Source organism: Crassostrea angulata, chromosome 1 (genome assembly GCF_025612915.1).
Source record: "Crassostrea angulata isolate pt1a10 chromosome 1, ASM2561291v2, whole genome shotgun sequence".
In the NCBI taxonomy this organism is placed as follows: domain Eukaryota; kingdom Metazoa; phylum Mollusca; class Bivalvia; order Ostreida; family Ostreidae; genus Magallana; species Magallana angulata.
In genome coordinates, this window is record NC_069111.1 from 46,248,005 (window position 1) to 46,270,498 (window position 22,494).

Genomic DNA, 22,494 nt, shown 5'->3' on the forward strand with positions numbered 1-22,494 from the left:
ATAAAAATACACATACCTGTGAAAGAAAGATACAGTTGGAATCGATGAAAGGGAATAAATCCAAGATATCTTCATATATCATTGTTCACTCATAAAAGTTCACAGGAACGAAAACAAATTTTGTACGGAGATTTATAATGGGAAATGTTTACATCTTTTCTCTATTCAGAAGTATTCGGGATACCTCGCGCAATTTTTTAACGTTATCATCCGGGCTTATTAATGGCTGATGAAATGCAAAATCCCCATAGACTTTCTATTCTGGGATGTGTATTGAAACCTGATTCGGTAGAGGGGGCGCCTCAAAACAGATAATCTGGACATTTTTCATATTAGTGGATGGACGTAGTTAGAGCACAAAGGTATTTATTATTATCGAAATATCAAGCGAAAAGTGGTGGAAGCAAAAACTAGGGACAGAGTATAACAAATGAAAACTCCGTTAATTTTAACTTTAAAGGGTATTTTTCTATAATTTGATTTAGAGTTCTTCTTCTTAAAGTGTTTAATACATTTTAAAAAATGGTCACGACCATCGAGCTTTCTTGAAGAAAAAATAACTACCTTAAAATTATATATAATTCAATTTCGTTCAAAATACATGTAAGTTTGCAAAAAAAACAACATATTCAATGCGTCAAAATAATATGCCGAAGTATGGATATCGATCATTATTTATTTTCTTTTTTTTAGTTTTTCATACATGTATACCAGCAAAAAGAAAACGATATTTAAACATTGATTTCAGTTTGTCTGATGAAATTGTTTAATTGCAATCCTTAGCAGTTCAGCTGAAAGTTCTATTTACATATGAGCGTGAAATATAGATGTAAATATTGGTTTATACATGTACAAATAAGCGTGAAATAAGATGGAAACCTTGGTATCCAGCAACATGCTACACTAAACAAAGCTTAGAGTTTTAATGGAATCCCTCACGTAATCTCAGCAGCTATGTTATTTTTTTTGTAAAAAAAAAAACCAAAAAAACAAAAACCTGACATTTAACATCCTTCTTTTTTGCATTGGTAGGGGATCCTAAAATTTAATCTTTCATTTGAAACCATAGATATTTATTGGAAAAAAGTTCAATTTGAGATTTAAACGTTTTTAAAATATATTTTATGTATTTTTATCGTATACTTGTTCCCAATATGTTTATGCAGCACATTGCAATTCATTGCACGTTGATATTTGTAAATCCCCTCATTTCTTTTGGAACGCCCCCATTGTTAAATAACCATGCAGAAAGAAAAGATAATGAATACTCTGCGTTTCAAACAACATTGAAATACCCGGATGACAAAGTTAATAATTTTGAGATGTGTTTCAAGATTTTCTAAAAGGAAAAAAGGTGCAAGCTTTTCCCGATGTCAGGTTTTTTTCATTAGAAGTCTCCCTAAGAAATCTTGTCAATTTCTCTAAGTAAATAAGTGTAATGGTCAATGAAGAATTCTTTAAATTGTTTCTTTAAGATATATTTCAATTGTTATTTTTTGACAAAAGAATTACCGTTTAATTGAACATGATGAGAACAGTACTCACGGTCACGTTATAGTGTTTAGTTATTTGTTGTTTATGTTAAAGCAGTTATAAAAAGTCACCAGAGGATGTGATTTTAAAAGGTTGACCAGGGTTGTTCCAGCGATAGTATCAGAGTTCCATTTTGCATTGCCTAGCCAATATTTGCATTTAAGGTATATATTGGTGTACAGGAAATTATGTGTAATAATACAGACCTGTTTAAAATGTTGATACTGTTCCTCTCTATTTTCCGTCTAGCACCTGTTAGTTTACCTTACACGATCGTGTCAATCATCAGCTTTTGTTATTTTCAATACAGATCAACAAATTTTAAAATTTACATTTGGTTCAAATAAAATCCCTACTATAAGTTTAATTCCACGAAATTTGCATAAGACTAATTCGGATTAATAATTTTTTTTTGAAGTAAAATTTGTCCTTTATAAACCGATTCCTTTGACAATCATTATTATTTACATGTATAGAACTCCATTTTGAAATATCACTGTCCCTCAAGTTAATATTTTTTTTCTTGAAGTAACGGGATGATATTATATATGATTTGGAGTAAATGATTTTGGAAGCTTATATCCAATTCATATACAATAAATTGCCGTTTATTTTTTTTTATTTTTTTTAAAACGTGAACCATTATTATTCTAACAGCCGAATTATAGATGTCACACACAGTGATTTCCATATGTCACAATAGAGGGTAGTAGTAATGTATGTCCATTTTTCAGCTTCTGAAGTCGGGAAAGGAAAAAATCAAAATATAGATTTTTGATGTAATAAATATCCAACATTCTAGAGACTACAGTATATATTTGCCACTCGTCAATATTTTTAACCGAGGTTTAATAAAAACCTCTCGCAATGTTAGCATTAACAAGCGTTACCAAAACTTACCCTCCAATAGGAACTAAACCAAAAAACGATCTTTTATGAATCAAGTTTCATTTGAATATATCGATTTTGTAGGCAATTAAGTATATTATACGTTTTTACTATATGACATTTGCATTGTTCAAAAGCTCGGCATCTATCCGATTCTTTAGACTGGTCATATGATTATGGGTTAACAAGCGTTATCGCTTTTTCTCTGCATAAACAATATACTCTAAATAATCTCATCCTATATACCTTTTAAATAGTTGTATATTCATTTTTGGCGATATTCAAATAAAATAAAGCTATGATGTAAAGAAGAACAATAAAATATAGGACTTTTTGTTAACAAGCGTTATTTTTGATATGAATATTAAAAATAGGGAATTTTCAAATATCTTTGTAAAACTATATTTACATAATTACGAAAATAGGTCAGGAACACCACCCCCCCCCCCCTTCCGCAGCAAACAGATGTTCCTTTGACCCCCACTCCCTTCGTAAAAAAAATTTCGCCGTTCGTCTTTCATGTAATGAAAACTAATCCAATAATGATTGAGATTGAAAAATGAAAACGTCATTTAAATTCGTTTGTGATATTTGCATTTATAATAGTTAAAATCTACATGTTTATGAATATTCTTAAATCAGTAAATTAAACCTTATCTTATTTTATTAAACATGAATTTCTTATTTTTATCGATGGTACTAATACAGCGGAAATACAACCGCCAATATCCGGAAATAAAAATCAAAGGCAGGTTCAAAATATATGAAATGAGACAGGAGAAGAAAATTTCATTAGTTTTACATTTTTTTTGTCAATTACCATTATTTTACAAATCAATATCATTAGCAATATTGAATTACTTATCGAAGAAATACTTACCATGTATCATATAAAGGGACGTAGTTTGAAGTTTCATTTAACATCTGTTATTTTAATTTTATCTTTTCAATTTGTACCAATCTTAAAAATGTTTTTTTTTTATTAAACTGAACAATACCCTTTCATAGATATTTCAGGCGTACATAATTTCGCCTTTATAGGACAAATACATGTATATGATTTTCACATTAAAGTAACAACCGTTAAACCACTTTGAAATGGGTCTTTCCATGCTTGCTACGCATTCTTTTCTTTTTCACTTTTTTTTTGCAGTTTTATAAACATTGTTCTTGCTATTCAAGGTTAATTTTAGTAATAAACTTCTTAATAATTTGAAATATACAGAGAATTAGTGATTTTAGGACTTTTTATTTATTTGTTGCTGGAATAAAGCAGTGCTTCGATAAGTTTAACATCCGTTACCGTGACTTTACCCCCATGCAAAGAATCTGAGCTAGATTTGTAAATACAACATTTATGTGGGAATAATTTTCAGATGAAATATCATAGATAATGTTCTTTTGGAAAACCAAATTATTAAAACAATCTGGCATTGACTTGATTTTTTAACAATGTAACCAGTGTAATGGAGTAGCAATTCTAAGAATGACTGTTAAACGTAATTTTATGCATTTTGAGTAATTTTAAATGTGTCTTTATTAACAAATAAATCTAAACAGAATTTATGCGGATGCTAATTCGGGAAAATAACGAAAGTACTACAATCTGCCCAAAATTTGAGAAATATATAATTTCAAAATTCATGTTGACATGCGGTTGAATTGATGAAACGAAATCAAATCTAAAAATTAGAAATAAGATGCGGATACTTACTGCGGTAACAAACTCCCAGTAATATGGTAGACAATATTAAGCAGGCCATTTTTCTGATACATGTAGAAGTAATGCAGATGAGCGAATTCTCTTCAAACAGCAATAACTATATTTTAAGACTTCAAGTAGGTGTATTTGCAGAATTTTATGGTTTCAAGCTCTTTAAACCAAGGAAAGGCTGCCATGGATCATTAATAAAATATGGATGCAGCAAGCAAGGGTAGAAATGTAACTTTATTAAATGTTTTTTTTTAATGTTATATTTCTTACAGAAACTTATTGTTAATTCATAGCTCTATAGAAACAGCCACATTGAAATCTACAAGCCCCTTTTATCGACTGGTCGAAACCATCAAAGGCTGCACGGAAAAAACCACGATGAAGTCGAACTCAAATTCCCATAGGAGACGATTTGGCTGTTTCTTCCAGCTAACGTTCTAATGTAGATTAACAGTGATTTAGTTACTAGTAATTTAATTTACTTTTCACAATCAATTTACTAATTTGTTTAAAGAAAAATGTAATTGAAAAACTAGGCACACATTGCGAAATTTTTATAGCGTCAACATCCGGGTACTCTTTATGGCTTTGCAATGCAAACTCTTCGTAGACTTTCTATTTTCGGTATACTTTGCTGTACACAACATATTAAGATTTGTTTTCTTTTAATATTATATCGGACAATAAAGATCTTATAGAATGATATTTTTGTCATTTTGATTTATTTCTTAACTTAGTTTAGTTGCTGTTTTTAAATGTGATGGCTCGTTGTATGAGCACTACATAAAAGATACAAATATGATATTTGAAGCACGTTAATTACTGTAAAAATTATGAGCTAAAAACTTCATTCCAAGGTCTTAAAACTAGTGCCATAACTGCATTTGACAGGTTTGTCAGTTATTTTGTAAAATTGGGTCTCGATTGATAAAGTTGATATTCATTACAGGTCGTAAGTGGTTGACAAAATGGACTTTCAGATGTCTCCGTATTTTGCTTCCAAACTACGACGTTGATATTCACAGATGGAACCAAATACTGACAAGAAGAAAAACGATACATCTTTTGCAAACCTCTAACGGAGTCTCGCTGCTCGCAGTGCCAGATGCCTGGCAGTTGTCTTTTGAACTGCGAATACTGTTGTCTGAGTGGTACACGAATCTAAAAATTATAGATGATCACATTACAATATTTTCACAGTGGTAGTGGTTTACCATATTTTCACAGTGGTAGTGGTATACCACTAGTAGATGATCCTGAACATTTCAGCGACCAGGGTAGGGTCCCTCGATGTTCCTGAGTCCGATGTTTACAACCCTATTATAATGAATAGTGTTCTATAAGTAGGGGCCAGAATCTCAAAAACTAAAGATGGCCACTTCGCCATATTTCTACAGTGGTAGTGGTATACCGCTAGTAAATGACCCTGGAAATATCAGCGCCCAGGGAAGATTCCTCGATGTTTCCAAGCCCGATGTTAAAAATCCCCTGAGTGTGTCATCACATGGCTCGCCTCCTTGTTCTAGATGAGTTGCAGCACTGATGCCCGCAAATGATTCTGATGACTGTGTGTATTTTGATATTGTTAAATATTTGTCATGTTTACTTAACTGAAATATTCGAATATATTAAATTTGGTTATAACGTTCGCAGAAAAAACTGCCAAAGTTTACCATTCACAGGCTTTACCATTTAAAATGCTAGCACAGAAAGTTGTTCAATAAAATGCAAAATCCCCATGTAAATCTATATATTTATAATGGAAATGATCATCACCAGAAATGTCTAGAATTGGTTAGAATGAGATCTTCGATCCGCCTCGTCGATACAATACGCAATCCATGTGTATGGATCTAGGTATCTAATTATCCTCCCGCGCAACGTGTTTCTGTTGGAGTATAGCATTGCTACACATATGTGAATCTGGATATTTTGCATGTATATTTTAGATGTTTTAGTGTACAGAAGATCTTTTGTGTGTTATTATACTCTTGGATTAAAATAATGTTAAGTACACCGTCATTTGTCAACTGTGAGTCTCCACAAATACCTTACATTTTGGTTGGTGATAGTATGAGTCTCGAATTCGATGACTAATAAAGAATAAACCCAAGCACCTAATGGATATGTATTGTACAATATCCCTTCGTTAAGTTAAGACCCAGATGTTCATAATGTAGTCCCATCAAAGATATGCTGCTTGGTTTCTTTGATTATTAAAGTGTAAATAAGAATATATTGTTAGAAAAATCTGGTATTAATTTATTACCGCATCTTGAAAAAAGGTAGATTTATTGCACCGGTATTTAGCTCTGCTCAGTATTCATATTTTTCTGTTTAATCTGTATATAGATCGAAAAGTTATGAATTTAACATTCAGATGCATGTATATAGACATTACCGATCATTTAATAATTCTTTCTCTGCTTAAAACAATGATAAATAAACGAACAATGGATACTATCTAGCAAATATCGAGTTCAAAAGATTCCGCCTCACAAAACAAAATGTACTAAAAAGAGAAAAATGTATGCATGTACATGTTAGAACGATTAAGCAAGTAAAACAAAAATGAAAAGTTATTTCAAAAATAATAAATGTTCTTCTACTGTAACGTCACCGGAATTTACGTTGCCGGTCAGTTTTGGGTTCCTAATTTACTTGGTGCTAATTACATCCGGTAAGCTGTTTCTGGGAGACATTTTTTTCCCGCGCGTCTGGGACGCACAGATCCATTTTTGAAGACCCTCTCTACAGCGTCAGGGACGCTTCGTCATCCATATTTTTCGTGGTACAAAGGCGCAACGATGTATGTCTTTCTTCTGACACCTACATATTTGTAATATTATTTTCTGATTATTAATTTAAAACTTCATTCGAGAATTTTGACAAGTGTGTATGAAAGTGCAGTGTTTGATAAATTTTTCTAATTATATTAGGTATTATAAATAGTAAGAATGTCTATATGTTGTTAAATTTTCAACATAGAAAATGGGCCTGTGGCAGAACATCAACCCTCTGTCAATAACTTTCTGTGTTTCCATACTGACTGGTTGAGAGTCGTGGTGTTGGTTTCGATTAATAGCTTGCTCGTCTAATTTTCATAAAGATTTTCATTTAGGCCGCCCAAAGATAATTGTCTGTTTACCGTCACTTCAAAATTCCAAACCTACGAGAGAGGGCGATTAAATTAAAAAAAAAAAAAACTAGAATTTACAAACAAATGATTTTCATTCATTTACATTTATACAAGAACCGTGAGTATTCACGCTACATGTTGGCAACCTTTTTAAAAATGGCCTTTCCTGCCAATCCCATTGAGTATCTGATTTATAGTCCGTAATGTGCTCTTAATATTTCGATTTTGTACAGACTGTAGTATTTTTGTAAAATCAAACTCGAAAATATCAAATTAAAATAGGGGTCTATTTGTTTTGTTGTTGTTTTTTTAAACCAAAATGTCTTTAAAACATTCGTCACGGGTTACTTTAAACGCAAAAATAATATTGGACAATCTAAGGTATGGGCAGACATTCTGTCCTAAAACTAAAACTTTGATGGTAAATTGTTAAGGGATACTCAAAAAAGGAGGCAATGCCTCATTAAATTTTTTTGAGAACAATTATTATTAAAGGCGTCATTTCATGTGATCTTATTTAGGCGAGTAGTTTTGCTTCAGTGAATCAAATTGTATTTATGTTGACCAAATAATTTTCATTAAGGAGATGACATTGCGACAATAGTATTATTACGACAGACGTTGCATTCAGTGTAATCTATTGGAACCGATATTAATTGCCTCTATATAACTTAACGTTATCACGATCGGGCTTTAAAATCATAGCGCAAAGGAGAGAGAATGAAACATTATGAGCAGAATATTATGAGAGTCTTATTTAGTTTGCTATTAAATATGTATAACTTGATCTTTTTTTCTTACTTAAAAACCATTTTGCTAATTTTTTAGTGTTTATTGAAGTCATGCAAAAAATGTGATAATGAATAAAACATATTTCCTTCAAAGAAACCCCGATATAAAGCCCAAAGTTTTATCGTTTTGAAATATTATACGCGTTGCTGCATTTTCAAAAAGAGAAATATTAATATAGAATTTTAATGATGGTCCTGTAAGTCCTAGAGGAGATATCGACGATGGTTCAAAGCATATATATAACAGCAAAGCTGTTCTTAGTGCTTGAAAGGTATGGAACACACAAAGTAGGGCTTAATGTTATTGCAGCAGTTATCATGTAACTTTAAACTTTTAGAAGAGCTAACAGCAAATAGTCCACAATAATTGCTGTCACAGGGATCTTTGTACGTATCATAATTGTTGATATTGTTAGTGACATTAAGATGACCGATGGCCAGTGGCTGACCATTGACCCATTTCCAGCCCGAAGAATTTTCAAGTCCGACAGAGACAGATACTCCTCTTCCGACTAGGCAAAGAAAAAAAATACGTTTGTCATTTAACAAATTAAATTTTACAAAATTAAGAATGTTTTTAAGTGAAATATTGTCGTAAGATTTGGTTTTTACAACATTGTATAAAGCATACATTGAAGAAACAAGTAAGAGGAAAAGATATTCATCTTAAGGCCAGTATCCAGTGATATCAGTTCTCCCCCCTCTTGTCTGCACACCTCCATGGCGTACGTATATGAGACATTTGTTGTATGGTAAATCTGAACACACATGCCTATCTCTCTAATGACATCAAACCCAGGTCGGGAACACCCTTGAAAAGAGATAACTTAATTGGAAATCTGAGGACAAACTAACACATTCTTTAAGCCAATATACATTTAATATTCATTTTGCGATATCAAAATTGGCCAAATTGATCAGGATCATTTGAAAGTAATGTTTGATTCATGCACAGATATAGAAAATACGTAGTGAAGGGAGCCGAAACATCCCCTGTCCATAAATATTTAAAACTTTTTAATTTAACAGAGTAAAGTTCCCAAAAATAAGCATCGGATCCCCCCTCCTCCTGGGAAACAAAATTATTCCTCATACTCCTTCCCATTTTAGTTTAAGGATCTGCGCACAAGATATAAATTATTTTCAAAAATTTATAGTTTTGTTGTATTTCAATGCAGATGTGCCAAAGTTCTACATTTCAAAAGTACGTGTTTAATTGATAAAGAACAATTAACTATGACAAGGAAAATTATTGTACATTAGAAACTCTTTTTACAGCTTCAAAGAAGATACATGCCTTCCATTTTATAAACTTCAATCCCCGATTCAGGAAAGGTTTCTGTGAATTCCGTCAATGGGTAATTGTAAAGAGAACATGTCATCTCCAATGGTTTGTAGAAGATGGTTTGACAAGACTTTTGATGTACACACAACGTTGCACACTTAATGAGAGAGAACGATCCTTCTGCTAGATTAATATCTGAACTAGGTAAGATATTCCTGTATGAGCTACTTTGTTCATAGTAGAATCCAATCACTTGAGAAAAAACATCTGAAAAACAAAGAAAACATCCTTTTTTATCTGATCTCAGCTATGTATAAATTTCCTTATTTGCTTAATTTATCACTACTGACACAGCAAGCATAGAACAAACCCTAAACGAATATATTTAACGTTTATATAATGTATATAATCCCAATGTCTGACTTTGATCCCTTAAAAGGTTTGAAACAATCGCTAAATGATATATTGCCATGACGCCGTCGTGCGTCCGCAATTCATTCAATTATAAAACATCACATTTAATCCATTTTTACCGCACAAACCAAGAATTAAGGAAGCTTGGTGGTCAACAAGTTTACCATCAGATCTACCTAACATTTTATAATACGATGTATTTTCCTTTAAACTATTATTAACAAATGAAAAATCCGTTAATTTTAATTTTAAAAGGGTATTTCCATACAATTTGATTTAGAGCTCTCCTTCTAAAGGCGATCAATAAAGTCTAAAAATGGCCACGACCATCGAGCTCTTAAAGTAAATAACCCTTACTATCTTCGAAATAGAAATGCTTTTAATCTATTAACTTAAAGAGTTAGTACATGTACAATATAATTAAATTGCGTTCAAAATATATGGTTTGAGCCTAAAATGGCCCCCTTAAATGAACATTGTCATTTCACTGTAATTTTTTGATTTATTTGAACAAATATACATTTGAATTTTTTTCATAATTTTCATTTTGATTTTAGTGCCGACAATTTAAGAATATGACATCATAAAGTTTACTTTTTCCCGCCATTTTCGCATTTTTACCATGAAACGGCTTGTTTTGAAGCAGTTTTTCTTTAAGGAAACATTGAGCGACTGCTTAAACAAACAAAATATTTTCACTAAAGATGTATCTCTCCAGTACTTATAAGTAACAAAAAGTTCGTTCTTGTTCAAAGAGTCGCTCTATATATTTCCGATTCGAAAAGAGATAAGAAAAATGTCAATTTTTGACTGATTTTGATTGAATTATAAAAATAGCGTCACTTCTGACGTCATATACTACCAGTGAGTGCATATAAATCAAATAAATAGGTGAAAAACATATTTTATGTCAACTCTTTTATAAAATAACACAACAAATTAATGTACCTGAATCACTTTAAAATTAGCGAATTATGGGGGCCAAATTTGACTTATATCATATATAGTTCTTTGCAAATAAAACAACTTGTTTAATGCGTCAAAATAATATGCCAAAGTATGGATATCAATCATTATTTATTTTTTTTTAGCTTTTCATAAATGTATACCAGCAAGGAGAAAACGATATTTGAACATTGATTTCAGTTTGTATGAAGAATTTTTTTAATCGGAAGCCCTAGCAGTTTTGCTGGAAAATTCCATTTACAAAGGATACATGTAGATGTAAATATTGATTTTTACATATGAGGGTAAAATATACATGTAAATATTGATATCGAGCAACATTCAACACTAAACAAAGCGTAGAGTTTTAATGGAATCCCTCATGTGAACTCTACTGCTATAAGTTATTTTTAGAAAACTCAAACATTTAACATCCTTATTTTTCGCGTTTGTAGGGGGTCTCAAATGTTATTCTCTCATTTGAAACCATGAAAATTTGTTGGAAATAAGATATAGCTTTGAAATTTGAACATTTTTGATATATATTTTAAATATTTCTATCGTATACATTGTTTCGTTATTTTTATGTAGCACGTTGATATTTGTAAACCCTCTCATTTTTTTGGGAACGCCCCCATTCTTAAATAACCATGCAGAAAGTAAAAAGACAATGAATACTCTGCGTTTCAAACAACATTGAAATACCCGGATGACAAAGTTAATAATTTTGAGATGTGTTTCAAGATTTTCTAAAAGGAAAAAAGATGTCAGGTTTTCCCATGTCAAGTTTTTTTCATTAGAAGTCTGCCTATGAAATTCCTTTTTTTCGTTCCTGTCAATTTCTCTAAGTGAATAAGTGTAAATGGTCGATGAAGAATTCTTTGATTTTTTCTTTAAGATCGATTTCAATTGTTCTTTTTTGACAAATGAATTACCGTGTAATTGAACATGATGAGAACAGTATTCACGGCCACGTTATAGTGTTTAGTTATTTGTTGTTTATGTTAAAGCAGTTATAAAAAGTCACCAGAGGATGTGATTTTAAAAGGTTGACCAGGGTTGTTCCAGCGATAGTATCAGAGTTCCATTTTTCATTGCCTAGCCAATATTTGCATTTAAGGTATGTATTGGTGTACAGGAAATTTTGTGTAGTAATACAGACCTGTTTAACGAGGCCGAGTACAGATCGACGCTTTTGCGCAGCATTTCATTTGTATTGTGACGTCATCTTTTTGCTTGGTTGACGCCATGGCGTGATAGTTTCAACTGCAGATATTTATCGAAATTTGTTGAAAATAGTTCGTTTGATGCGTAAAATTGATACTATATTGTGGAATAAACATAATTGTTTCAAGGTATAAGCTATATTTGGGCTCGGGTCGAAAACGTGAAGAGGGTCCAGCAAGCCTAGCACTCTGTCACGTTTCTTAACCCGCCTAAATATAGCTTACGAGGGTTGTTCGGAAATTATTGAGACAACTCGAATATTTTCTTTTCTAATTGACGAATTTTGGTGAAAATTGGCATCGACACGGAAGAAACGCCAACAAATAATAAAACAAAGTAATATTAAAAGAATATTTAATATTTTGTTTACGACGGTAGATAAACAAGTCGGTGGTCGGGGTACCCGGCGCAGCCATGAACTCGGAGATTTAACAACTTAAACATCTAATTTATAAGTGTACGTAGAAGTACAGTTAATGATGAAAGAAATCAAATTAAATATGTTCATTTTGCTATTCTTTGCGACTAACTTTTGAATAAGTTTCACTGATGTTCGAGTTGAAATACGGATATGGTACACGTATATTTACCAAACAATAGAAATCTGACAACGACTGTACGTTGAATTTTGACGTCAAGGCGGCGCATTGAAAACCGTCAAACTGGTGGAAATCTCAGAAAAACACCTTTTAAGGCCACGCAATTGCTTAAAAAACTATACGATGACAAGACAAGGTATATAGCTTCAGTTCATTATATTTTTTTTCACTGATTGTTTAACTTAGGCCAAAGGGATTAATTATCAAGTACTTTTGACACGCTAACTGTTGTCAACAGTTCTAAAATACATAAAAAAATGACTGCAGGAGATATTCAGAGTAATTAGACTTTCGGGTAAAAATAACTCGATTTTTCCTTTTAAAAAAAACCAAGAATGAGAGAAAATGTGAATGATGACATCTTGAAATGAAAACAAAAGATGAGAAATAAAGAATAATTCTTATTTCCGTTCGTTTGTAAGGTGTTTAAAACACAGGAGCAATAAGAAGCGTTAAGATGACGTTGCGAAAAGTTTGCGGTTGCGCCGGGTCACTGGACGAAGGCACGTTGGCCAGCTTACCAGGAATGATCTATTCCTGCTATGAACAAGAAACTTTTCACATTGATAATATCTATCCTGATTTACTTTTTGGTGAAATTTCAAGAGTTTATCTTTTTTTACTTAAAGAATAAGAGAAAATGTCTCAATAATTTCCGAACAACCCTCGTAGTTCATATATTTCAAGACAATAACTATGTATTTTATATTAATGAACCTTAAAAGGTGATGTTATATATTTATTTTTTACTTAAATATGTCTGAATGTTTTAATAATACTATAAAGATCACCATTTCCGCCTTTGTCAAATAAAAAATAGCCTTTATCTGACAAATCTGGGAAATTGGGCCTACTAAAAACAACTTTAATAAGACCCTTAAGTTGGAACAAACCAAGAGGTAAAAGGGTTCTTTTTTATTTGACCATTTGATGCCTTTTAGCGATAACTTAAATATGTAGAACAGAAAAAAAATCCCTAGGGCATAAGTTTAAAAAAAAAATGTAAAAAATGTGCAAATTTGATACATTTCAATCAAAATCCTATAGGGTCCTATGTTAAAAATTAACAAACTTTGAGATGACCCCTTAAAGAAACGGTGTGGTAAATGTCTTATTTTTTTTATCTTAAAATAATAATTATATCAGTAGAAATTCAAGTAAAAAATTTCATTAAAAAATATAGGGCAGAACAAATTCGGCCCGGCCTCGTTAAATTGTTGATACTGTTCCTCTCTGTTTTCCCTCTAACACCTTTTAGTTGACCTTACACTGTCAACCATCAGCTTTTGTTATTTTCAATACCGATCAAATTTTTATAACTTACATTTGGTTCAAATAAAATCCCTACTACAATCTGAGACTTATATAATTTCAAAATTCATAATGACATGCGTTGAAATTGATAAAACTAAATCAAATCTTAAAAATTAGAAATAAAATGCTGATACTTACTGCGGTAACAAAATCCCAGTAATATGGTAGACAAGATTAAGTAGGCCATTTTCCGGATACATGGAGCAGTAAAACAGATAAGTAAATTTTCTTCAACAATTTCTGCAACAACTATGTTGGTCTTCAAACTCAATGGGGTTTTTTTGCAGAATTTTATGGTTTGAAGCTCTTTAAACCAAGGAAAGACTCTCATGGCTCATTAATCATTATTAAAACATGGATGCAGCAAGCAAGGGTAGAATGTACCTTTGTTAAATGTTTTATTATGTTATACTTCCATCTACCGAGTATGATTCCCTCTATTTCTTACGGAAACTTATAGTTAATTCATAGAAACTGACAGGGCTGAAATCTATACGCCCGTTTATCAATTGGTTGAAACCTACAACGACCCAAAATCACGGACCGAACGAAAGACACAAATTCCAATATGGGACGATTTGGCTGTTTCTTTCAGCTAACGTACTGATGTACAGTAACAGTAATTTTGTGAATTTTACTTACTTTTTACAATCAATTGTCATTGCAGAAAAAATTAATGTATATTTTTTTCTGCAACGTCGCCATGTTCCGCATGAATCACCAAAGAAATCATTTTATTGTTTACGTTAAATGGCTCTACCAGGATCAATGACCCCACCTTTTACTACTGACCATCAAACTTTAAATGCACAATATGTCACTGCATAATATTATCTCATGTCAATATTATAATATATAATCTTATTTTTTTTAATTCCAGGAATTTAATGTAGAAAAAGAATAGATGGATCTCTGAAAGAGTTTGAGAGAATACATAAAAGATACAGCTTCGCATATCGTCTGTTTGTGTTTTTATTCTTGAATTTGTGGTGTTTTTAAGATGTTTTATTAAGAAGTACTTTTAAAATAACTGTTATGTTCATTCTGAAAAAGGTCAAAGTAAATAAATCATACAATTTGTTGTGAATGCTAAACATATTAAGAATACTTGAGAAATGAATATTTTTCATCTGATTGTACATATTGGTAATTCCATTTTTGTGGATGCTAAATTCACACTTTATTTCTCCAAGTTAATAGCAAGCGAAGCGAGCTCTAAGATCCAATGTGCGTGGGAAAAAGAAGGGTCTAAACCTACAGATTTATCAAGAAATTTTTTTGTCTACGTCCCATAATGCTCTCTAATAGTTTCACCCGTGGTTCTTTGCCAACAATGGCTGACATTTAAATCGTCATTTACGGTGCCTTGAGGTTTGAAGACACGTTTTGAGTACCGCATTAGCTTTGGTGAGACCTAACAGATTTTTTACATACGTAAACAAATGATTATTGATTTTAACGTATGACGTCACAATTATCTCGCGCTATATTTCCCGCGATAAATTTAGAGATGGATCAAACCAATCTCTCACCAGAGGGCGTATTACGCTGCGCTACAACACCTCTGTTAACGTCTAAAAGCCAAGAATCTTGGCAAAACCCATTCTCAATCATGATATAATAAATTATAGTTTTATATGTATTCAGTCTACATTTCGATGTTAAAGCCTCGCTAAAAATATTGAAATAAAAAGATTTTTATTGGTAAACCACGGTAACAAACAAAGAACTATATCTCGGAGTAATACTCCATTACCAATGATTTCGTGGCACTACTTTTTAGACGTTAACAGAGGTATAAGTGGAGCGAAGCAGGAACGATAACTCTGGGTAGAGATTGGGATCAAACATCTGCAATGCGTGTACAAGCTATTTCAGTATAGACTGCGATACCTGCCTCATTGACACATGATTTGTTTTACAATATTTTTTTGATAGAGAGATTATATATATACAAGCAAGAGCCATACTTTACTGTCATATCGAACCAATTTTAAGTTAATTTTGCTTGCATGTACAGTAAGTATGAGTAGGGGGGATATTTTGAACAGAATAAAAAGAATAAAGAGGGAAAATATACAATACAAAAGTTTATGCAGATTTTGCATAAGGTCAAACCATTTTTGAAAATAGGAAATTATACACCTACAAACATAGATCGAGGGCACGGATAACGTATGTAATTAGAATTCAAAAATAAACAAATTTCATCTTTAAAAATATGAACCAGGAAAAAAAAATAAGGTACAAAAAATAGTAAATACTGGAAAAATAATTTTTCTAACTTTGAAATATTATATAATAATATCTCAAACTCTCTCTCTCTCTCTCTCTCTCTCTCTCTCTCTCTCTCTCTCTGTGTCTCTGTCTCTCATTCTCTGTCTGTCTGTCTGTCTGTCTGTCTCTCTCTCTCTCTCTCTCTCTCTCTCTCTCTCTCTCTCTCAAACATTCTTGGACGTTGGTTGATAACTAAATAAATAACACTAATAAATAACACTAAGTTGACAATGATGCAAGTTATGTGTAATTCCTGCTGCGCTCGCCACAACGGTAGCACAGTAAAACATATTACATTCCATAAACAACCCTATGTGAATAACTTAACAGTTAGTAAAGGCCAATGTTTGTCTCTGATCTCCTAAAATATTTACATCGTACGCTAAATGGTATGTCGATGATACCCTTTTCGTAACTTAGTTGATTGTAATACATGTACCTTATTAAATAAATTTTCACTATGCAAACCAGGAGTTAATGGAAAGAAATTAAATTATTTTCGAAAAACAATAGATTACATCCTAATGTAGAATTATACTGATATCCTGCAGTATTCAGAATATAACCAGGCCAAGTCTAATTATTTGTAGCTTGAATGTTTTAATTAAAGTTTTCGTTGATATTACACTTAAAATTAAAATTGAATTAAATTAAAATTTTTGAAATTAAAAACTTGAAATTTGACATCTTTGATTATTTCTGAAAGTGGGGGGACATTTTATAAGTTATTAGTTCTTTGTTTTTAGTACCATGACAATTTATTGGAACTATGTCAATCTTGCCATTTTTTATATTTTTAATTTTAAGTTTTATGTATTTTTTTCTATTATGATACTTTGTGTTTATTCGGCATATTCATAAATTTCTAATGGTTAGAACATTCATTCACTTAAATGAAACTTCCCAAGATTTTTTTATTCCACAATATTAAGTACACATTTTTATTCGCGCAAAATAATTGCATGTCCAGCGAGATATGTGAGTCGAATGGGACATACAAAACGTTGGCTAGGCTTGAACGATATGCACAGACGCAAATTAAAATGTATTAGTGCATTTGAGAGAAATAAAATTTAAAATAATTGGGTTTTAACTAGACGTATCCTTTGTTTTCAGAATAAAAGGTTTAACACACTAGGTCAGATGGGAAAGATGGCGATTGAACAAGACATCACCGGTAAATGTTCTTACTGCTGGTAAGGCATAGTACAAACAAAGAAGGATGCTAAATTATTGCAACAGTTATCATACAGTGTCATGTCTGATGTGGAATAAACTGATAAGATTCCACAGTAGTTGCTCTCACATGGATCCATGGCCATATCATAATTGTTAATTCCGTTGAAGACATTGGGATGGCTGATTGATAATGGCTCTCCATTGGTCCATTTCCAGCCCGCAGAATTGTCTAGTCCAACAGTGATACCGACTGGAGTTCCAACTAAAGACAAATCGATTTAAATTTGAAAACACATTTATTATCGGTTTTTACTTATAACTTTCTTTTATCAATATCAAACATCTAAAAGAATTTACTTTCAACTATATTAAAGAAGAATTTTATTGATTTTTTTAATTACTAAGTAAAACAGTATTATCCTTTCAGGTTGTAAAACTTACAGTGCATGAGTAAATAAGCTGATAGGAAATCAATCTTAGTGTCAGTGTCCAATGATATCAGTTCTCCACCCTCCTGGTTGCAAACAGAGGTGATGTACGAGTACGTGAAATTCGTCGTTTGGTATACTTTCAGACACATACCTATTTCTCTGGAGACATCAAACTCCGGATGAGGACAACCTTACAAAACAATAACCAATAAAACAATAACCAATACAAAAAGAAATATTGTACAAACTGTGTCATCCAAACGAGTTTTAAGGATCGGTTAAGTAATCGGTTACTTAAATCAGATTTAAATTTATTTTCAAAGATATACTTTTATGAAAAAATATTGAAAAGGACAAAATTTTAATTTTAGTTATGAAGAGAAAAGACAAATATTAGATTGCTATGTTTATTGCACTGGATTTAAATACATTTTCACACTCAAAGTATACTTACAACGTATAGTTCATTTATTATTTTACTTACAATGAGGCAGATGCGGCTGTCGCTTCAACAATATTGCAGGAGGTCAACTATGGTTAAAGTACAGCTATTGTAAAGCCATGTGGTCATTTGAAGGAGAAATGTAAACTCTAATGTCTTAACGAATACTGAAGACACGAATACATGGCGTGGATACATGTATCTGTATGTTTGTTTTAGTCAACAAGATATTGATAAGGTGACTTAAAAATGTTTTCGTGATTTTTGCAGAATATTTTCTGTATCAACGCAACTTATTTTGAAATTTAACCACCAAGTCGTACTTTGACGTGATATAGATATAGTTTTACATTCTGTAGTACAGTAGAACTTCGATATAGCCACAATTTGTTAAACGGTTATAGCAAATTCGTAAGAAATCTTGCACTGAACTCGTAATAAAACAGTCAGCTGTATGTAGTTTTAACTATTGTTAACTAAAAACCGATATCAACTTCATCAACAAAAAATGTCAAAATAGTCTTTTCATTTTGATCTCAAAAATATATGAAGTAGAATTTGCGATATCAGTAACTGAATCATACAATATTATCTATAAGCATGATTTATCAGTAACTGAATCATACAATATTATCTATAAGCATGATTTATCAGTAACTGAATCATACAATATTATCTATAAGCATGATTTATCAGTAACTGAATCATACAATATTATCTATAAGCATGATTTATCAGTATCTGAGATCCAGTTTCTTTGGTCGATCTTTCAATCCAAAGACAAATTGAAAAATGCTATTTTGAAAGAACTAATTCAATATATAACTGACTTGCTGATAATATGTGTTATAGATTTAAACAAGAAAATATCCCTTAAAATAACTGTAAGTAAATTGTGATTTTTTTATGTATACATTCAGTACACTGTCTATTAAATACCATAAAATAATTTTGAATTTTAGAACGCCAAAAAAAAAAAAAACCAGATCCTTTCTTGAATTTATTAATTTTAATTATTATAGTTATTTCGCTTTTTATAGAAAAACAATTCTAGTCAGTACTATGTACATGTACATGTATACTGCTGTATCAGCTTATCATTCATCATCTACAAAATCCATAATTCCAGATAGGGAACACAACCTTCACTTCTGCCTTATAGGTGTTACTAGTAATCTGGACGCCAACCCCGCCTCACAAACTCTAGGACCTAGTTCTGAAAATCGCCTATCTAATCTAATAAAATGTGCAAATTAAATATATGAACATTACCTGTTGATATCCTTTTAAAACCAGGACAAACACTACTTAATGTAATAGAATTACAAACCTTCCAATTCATAAACTTCAATTCCTGGTTCAGAGGATGTTGGTGTGTATTTAAGCAGTGGGTACTTGTATAGAGAACACATGTTTGTCATAGGTTTGTAGAAGATTGTTTGACAATATTTCTGATCTGCACACAACTTGGCACAGTTGATCGAGGACAGCTGTCCCTGTGTAGAATTCATGCATTGGTCTGGTAAAACATTGCTATATAAGATGCTTTTTCCAAAGTAAAGCTGAATGGCTTCAGACAAAACACCTAATAATTAAAAGAAAAATAACAATATATTCATATAATTGGTTATACATTTAATCAGCAATGACAAATACGTATGTATGTATTTATTCAAGTTTAACTTCCTACTTTTTATAACTTAACTTATAAATTATTTACAACACTACGTCCTTAAAATATTATCGTTTACTGTATAGAAGAAAACAATTGCTCCAGTTTCATGTTCGCCTCTATCGCCCTATCGCCCTACTTGATCAGCGTTCATGTTCAATTTATGAAATTTCTTCTTTGGATGTTTGTACTTTTCTTCTTTGATCATATATGGATTAAAGAAGTCTTTTAAGATTCATTGTTTGAGAGATAAAATTCAGTTCAGTGAGTCTGGTCTGTGATAAACATATAGCTGGAAATTACAATATATAGAGAGGTAGCCCGACACATTTAACAAAGCAACGATAATTAGGTTTTTTGCATATTTTAACATTTGAACTGAAACAGAAAAATAGAAACCCTTCTCTTTCGAAAAAAAACACAATTGAGATGCGTTTGCACAAATATTTCTTAACTAATACATATACCTTAAAAATGACATGTGACGATAACAAACTGTGTTCGAAATCAAAATCCAAAGAAAAAATACAAAACAAGAGAAGGACAAACTCGGACCTCTGCTGACTGGTCACATCCGTCGTGTGCTCCTTGTGGTAATCGGTAAAACGGAAAAATACATAGACGGTTAGGTGATTAATTATTGTCTCAGTAAGTATGAAAAACGTCCGTCAGCATGCGACCAAATGGAAGACTGATTTTGCTGATAATGTCGTTTAATCGACCATAGAACTTACCAAAAAATGATTTCAATCGAGACTTTTGGTAGTCCTATTTTAACAACTTAACTTGGTTTCAGTAACTGAGAGACAAAAACTCCATATGCAGGTGATGAAGGTATATTGCTACAGAAGTAAGGAAAGTTTTGATGATACTGATTTTGGTAAAAGTACCTATGAATTTTTAGGCATCCACATATGATTTACACCGATTATTAAATATACTGTTTTACAGTACTCTTCTTTACTGCTGTTAATATTTTAGTTAGGAGTAAATACGAGGTTCCATAGAACATTTACTGAAACCTGCTATATATCTTTGTAACGATTTGTATGAAATTTAGGTATCCAATATAGGTAAGCTAATACAAGTTCATTTTCGTTGTTGGGAATATTGAAAATATTCAAAACTGTCATGATTTCGAAAAACAATTTTGCTTGGAAAGAAAGCTATCAGCATAAGTTGGATTGCCACTTGCGGAATTAAATTCAAGTACTTCTAATATGAAATTGACCATGTTGTTTCCTGCTTTGAGAGCAGGGACCAATACAAACTGATCGTGTTATCTCTCTAGTTCTTTTTTCACTTCTAAATTATCAAATATAGAAGGATAAATGGTTTTCATACTGTGCTTTAATCGCTTAATGCGATATTCCAACATGCACCAAACTTTTAGCTATTCTGACAACATATTAATGTCTTCTTTTTTGTGTTTGGTACATCGTCTGGCGTATTCCTCTACAGAATTTATGTGAAATTAAAATACGAGTTGAAAGATCGATGTTTTCTAAATTTCGACATTTAAGAATAAGTGATTTAAGGTCATCAATATTTACTTAATTTACACCACTAGTAATGCCATGTCCATCCGGACTTTATATAGTTGAAAGGTGAAGAAGAGCAAGAACACGTTGGAGGACCATCAATCAGATGTTCGATGTTGAAAGCATTCTAGAGTTTTTTGTAGTTTTAAAATTTCGATGCAATGGTTCATGTATAATTGTAAGAAATACAAGGTGTAGGCTTCAACTTAAAATATTGTGGATTAGGGATATTGCTAATATTTACTGCGTCATTGCCTTTGTTGGCATTATAAAGTTTAGAGAACAAACGTGGTTGTTGAGCAGTTCCTTCGTCATGTAGCAGTTTAAAAAGCCTATAGTTAGCTATACTCATAACCATCAAACCGAGTCTGTTTTATGGTGTTGAGGAATACAAAATTGGCATTTTCTTTACTTTTTCAAGCATATGCTATGACGAAAAAGGACATTTTTAATTTTATTCCATCATATTTTAATGTCAATTTAAGAAAACGTACATACCATAACCATCACATTTAAAACGAATATTTAAAGTAGTTTACCAAGGTTATTAACCCGTTTTTTATTCGAGTAGGAATTTTTTTATTTCGAGCTCGGGGATATACATTTGTTTAGCTGTTACAATTATTAGAATTCCCACATGAATACAATAAGAGTTTAACAAGCTAAAAAAAAAAACAATTACTCATAGAACACTAAAAAGTAGTAGATAATTACTTTTTTAGTCATACTTACAGTAAAGACAAAATACATTAAGAATTACACATAACATTCCCATGGCCATTTGTTTTGTGTGAACGTGTTGAGCACATGAGTGGTTATAAATAAAACGCATTCGCAAAAAAGAAATAACGCTTGGTTTATGCCTCCTATTGATTTATTTAGTGTCAGAGAGTTATGATTTTATTGGGAAATGTCTTGAAAACTTTCAACCCCATATTTATCTGTCGTAAAGAATGAATTATTAATAGGGAAAGGTTGTCCAAAAAGCGTGTTAATTCCCAGTATTTATTTAGCATTGCAAACGAAACTATTTCAATTACTCGACTTTGTTTCCGAACCTTTTAAAAATATTCAACACTTAGAGTGTATAATTATAGAGGCGT

At 31.7% G+C, this 22,494-nt stretch overlaps 1 protein-coding gene across 1 annotated transcript; it reads right to left on the reverse strand.

Annotated features, from left to right (window-relative positions):
* Positions 1-17,104: 17,104 nt before the first annotated feature.
* LOC128172358 (uncharacterized) lies at positions 17,105-19,633 on the reverse strand. Its single transcript, XM_052838162.1, has 3 exons — positions 19,509-19,633; positions 17,747-17,926; positions 17,105-17,567 (listed from the first exon to the last, which is right to left on the reverse strand). Exons 1-3 carry the CDS (start codon positions 19,597-19,599, stop codon positions 17,314-17,316), a joined length of 525 nt encoding a protein of 174 aa, XP_052694122.1. The 5' UTR covers positions 19,600-19,633; the 3' UTR covers positions 17,105-17,313.
* Between the last annotated feature and the right edge of the window lie 2,861 nt (positions 19,634-22,494).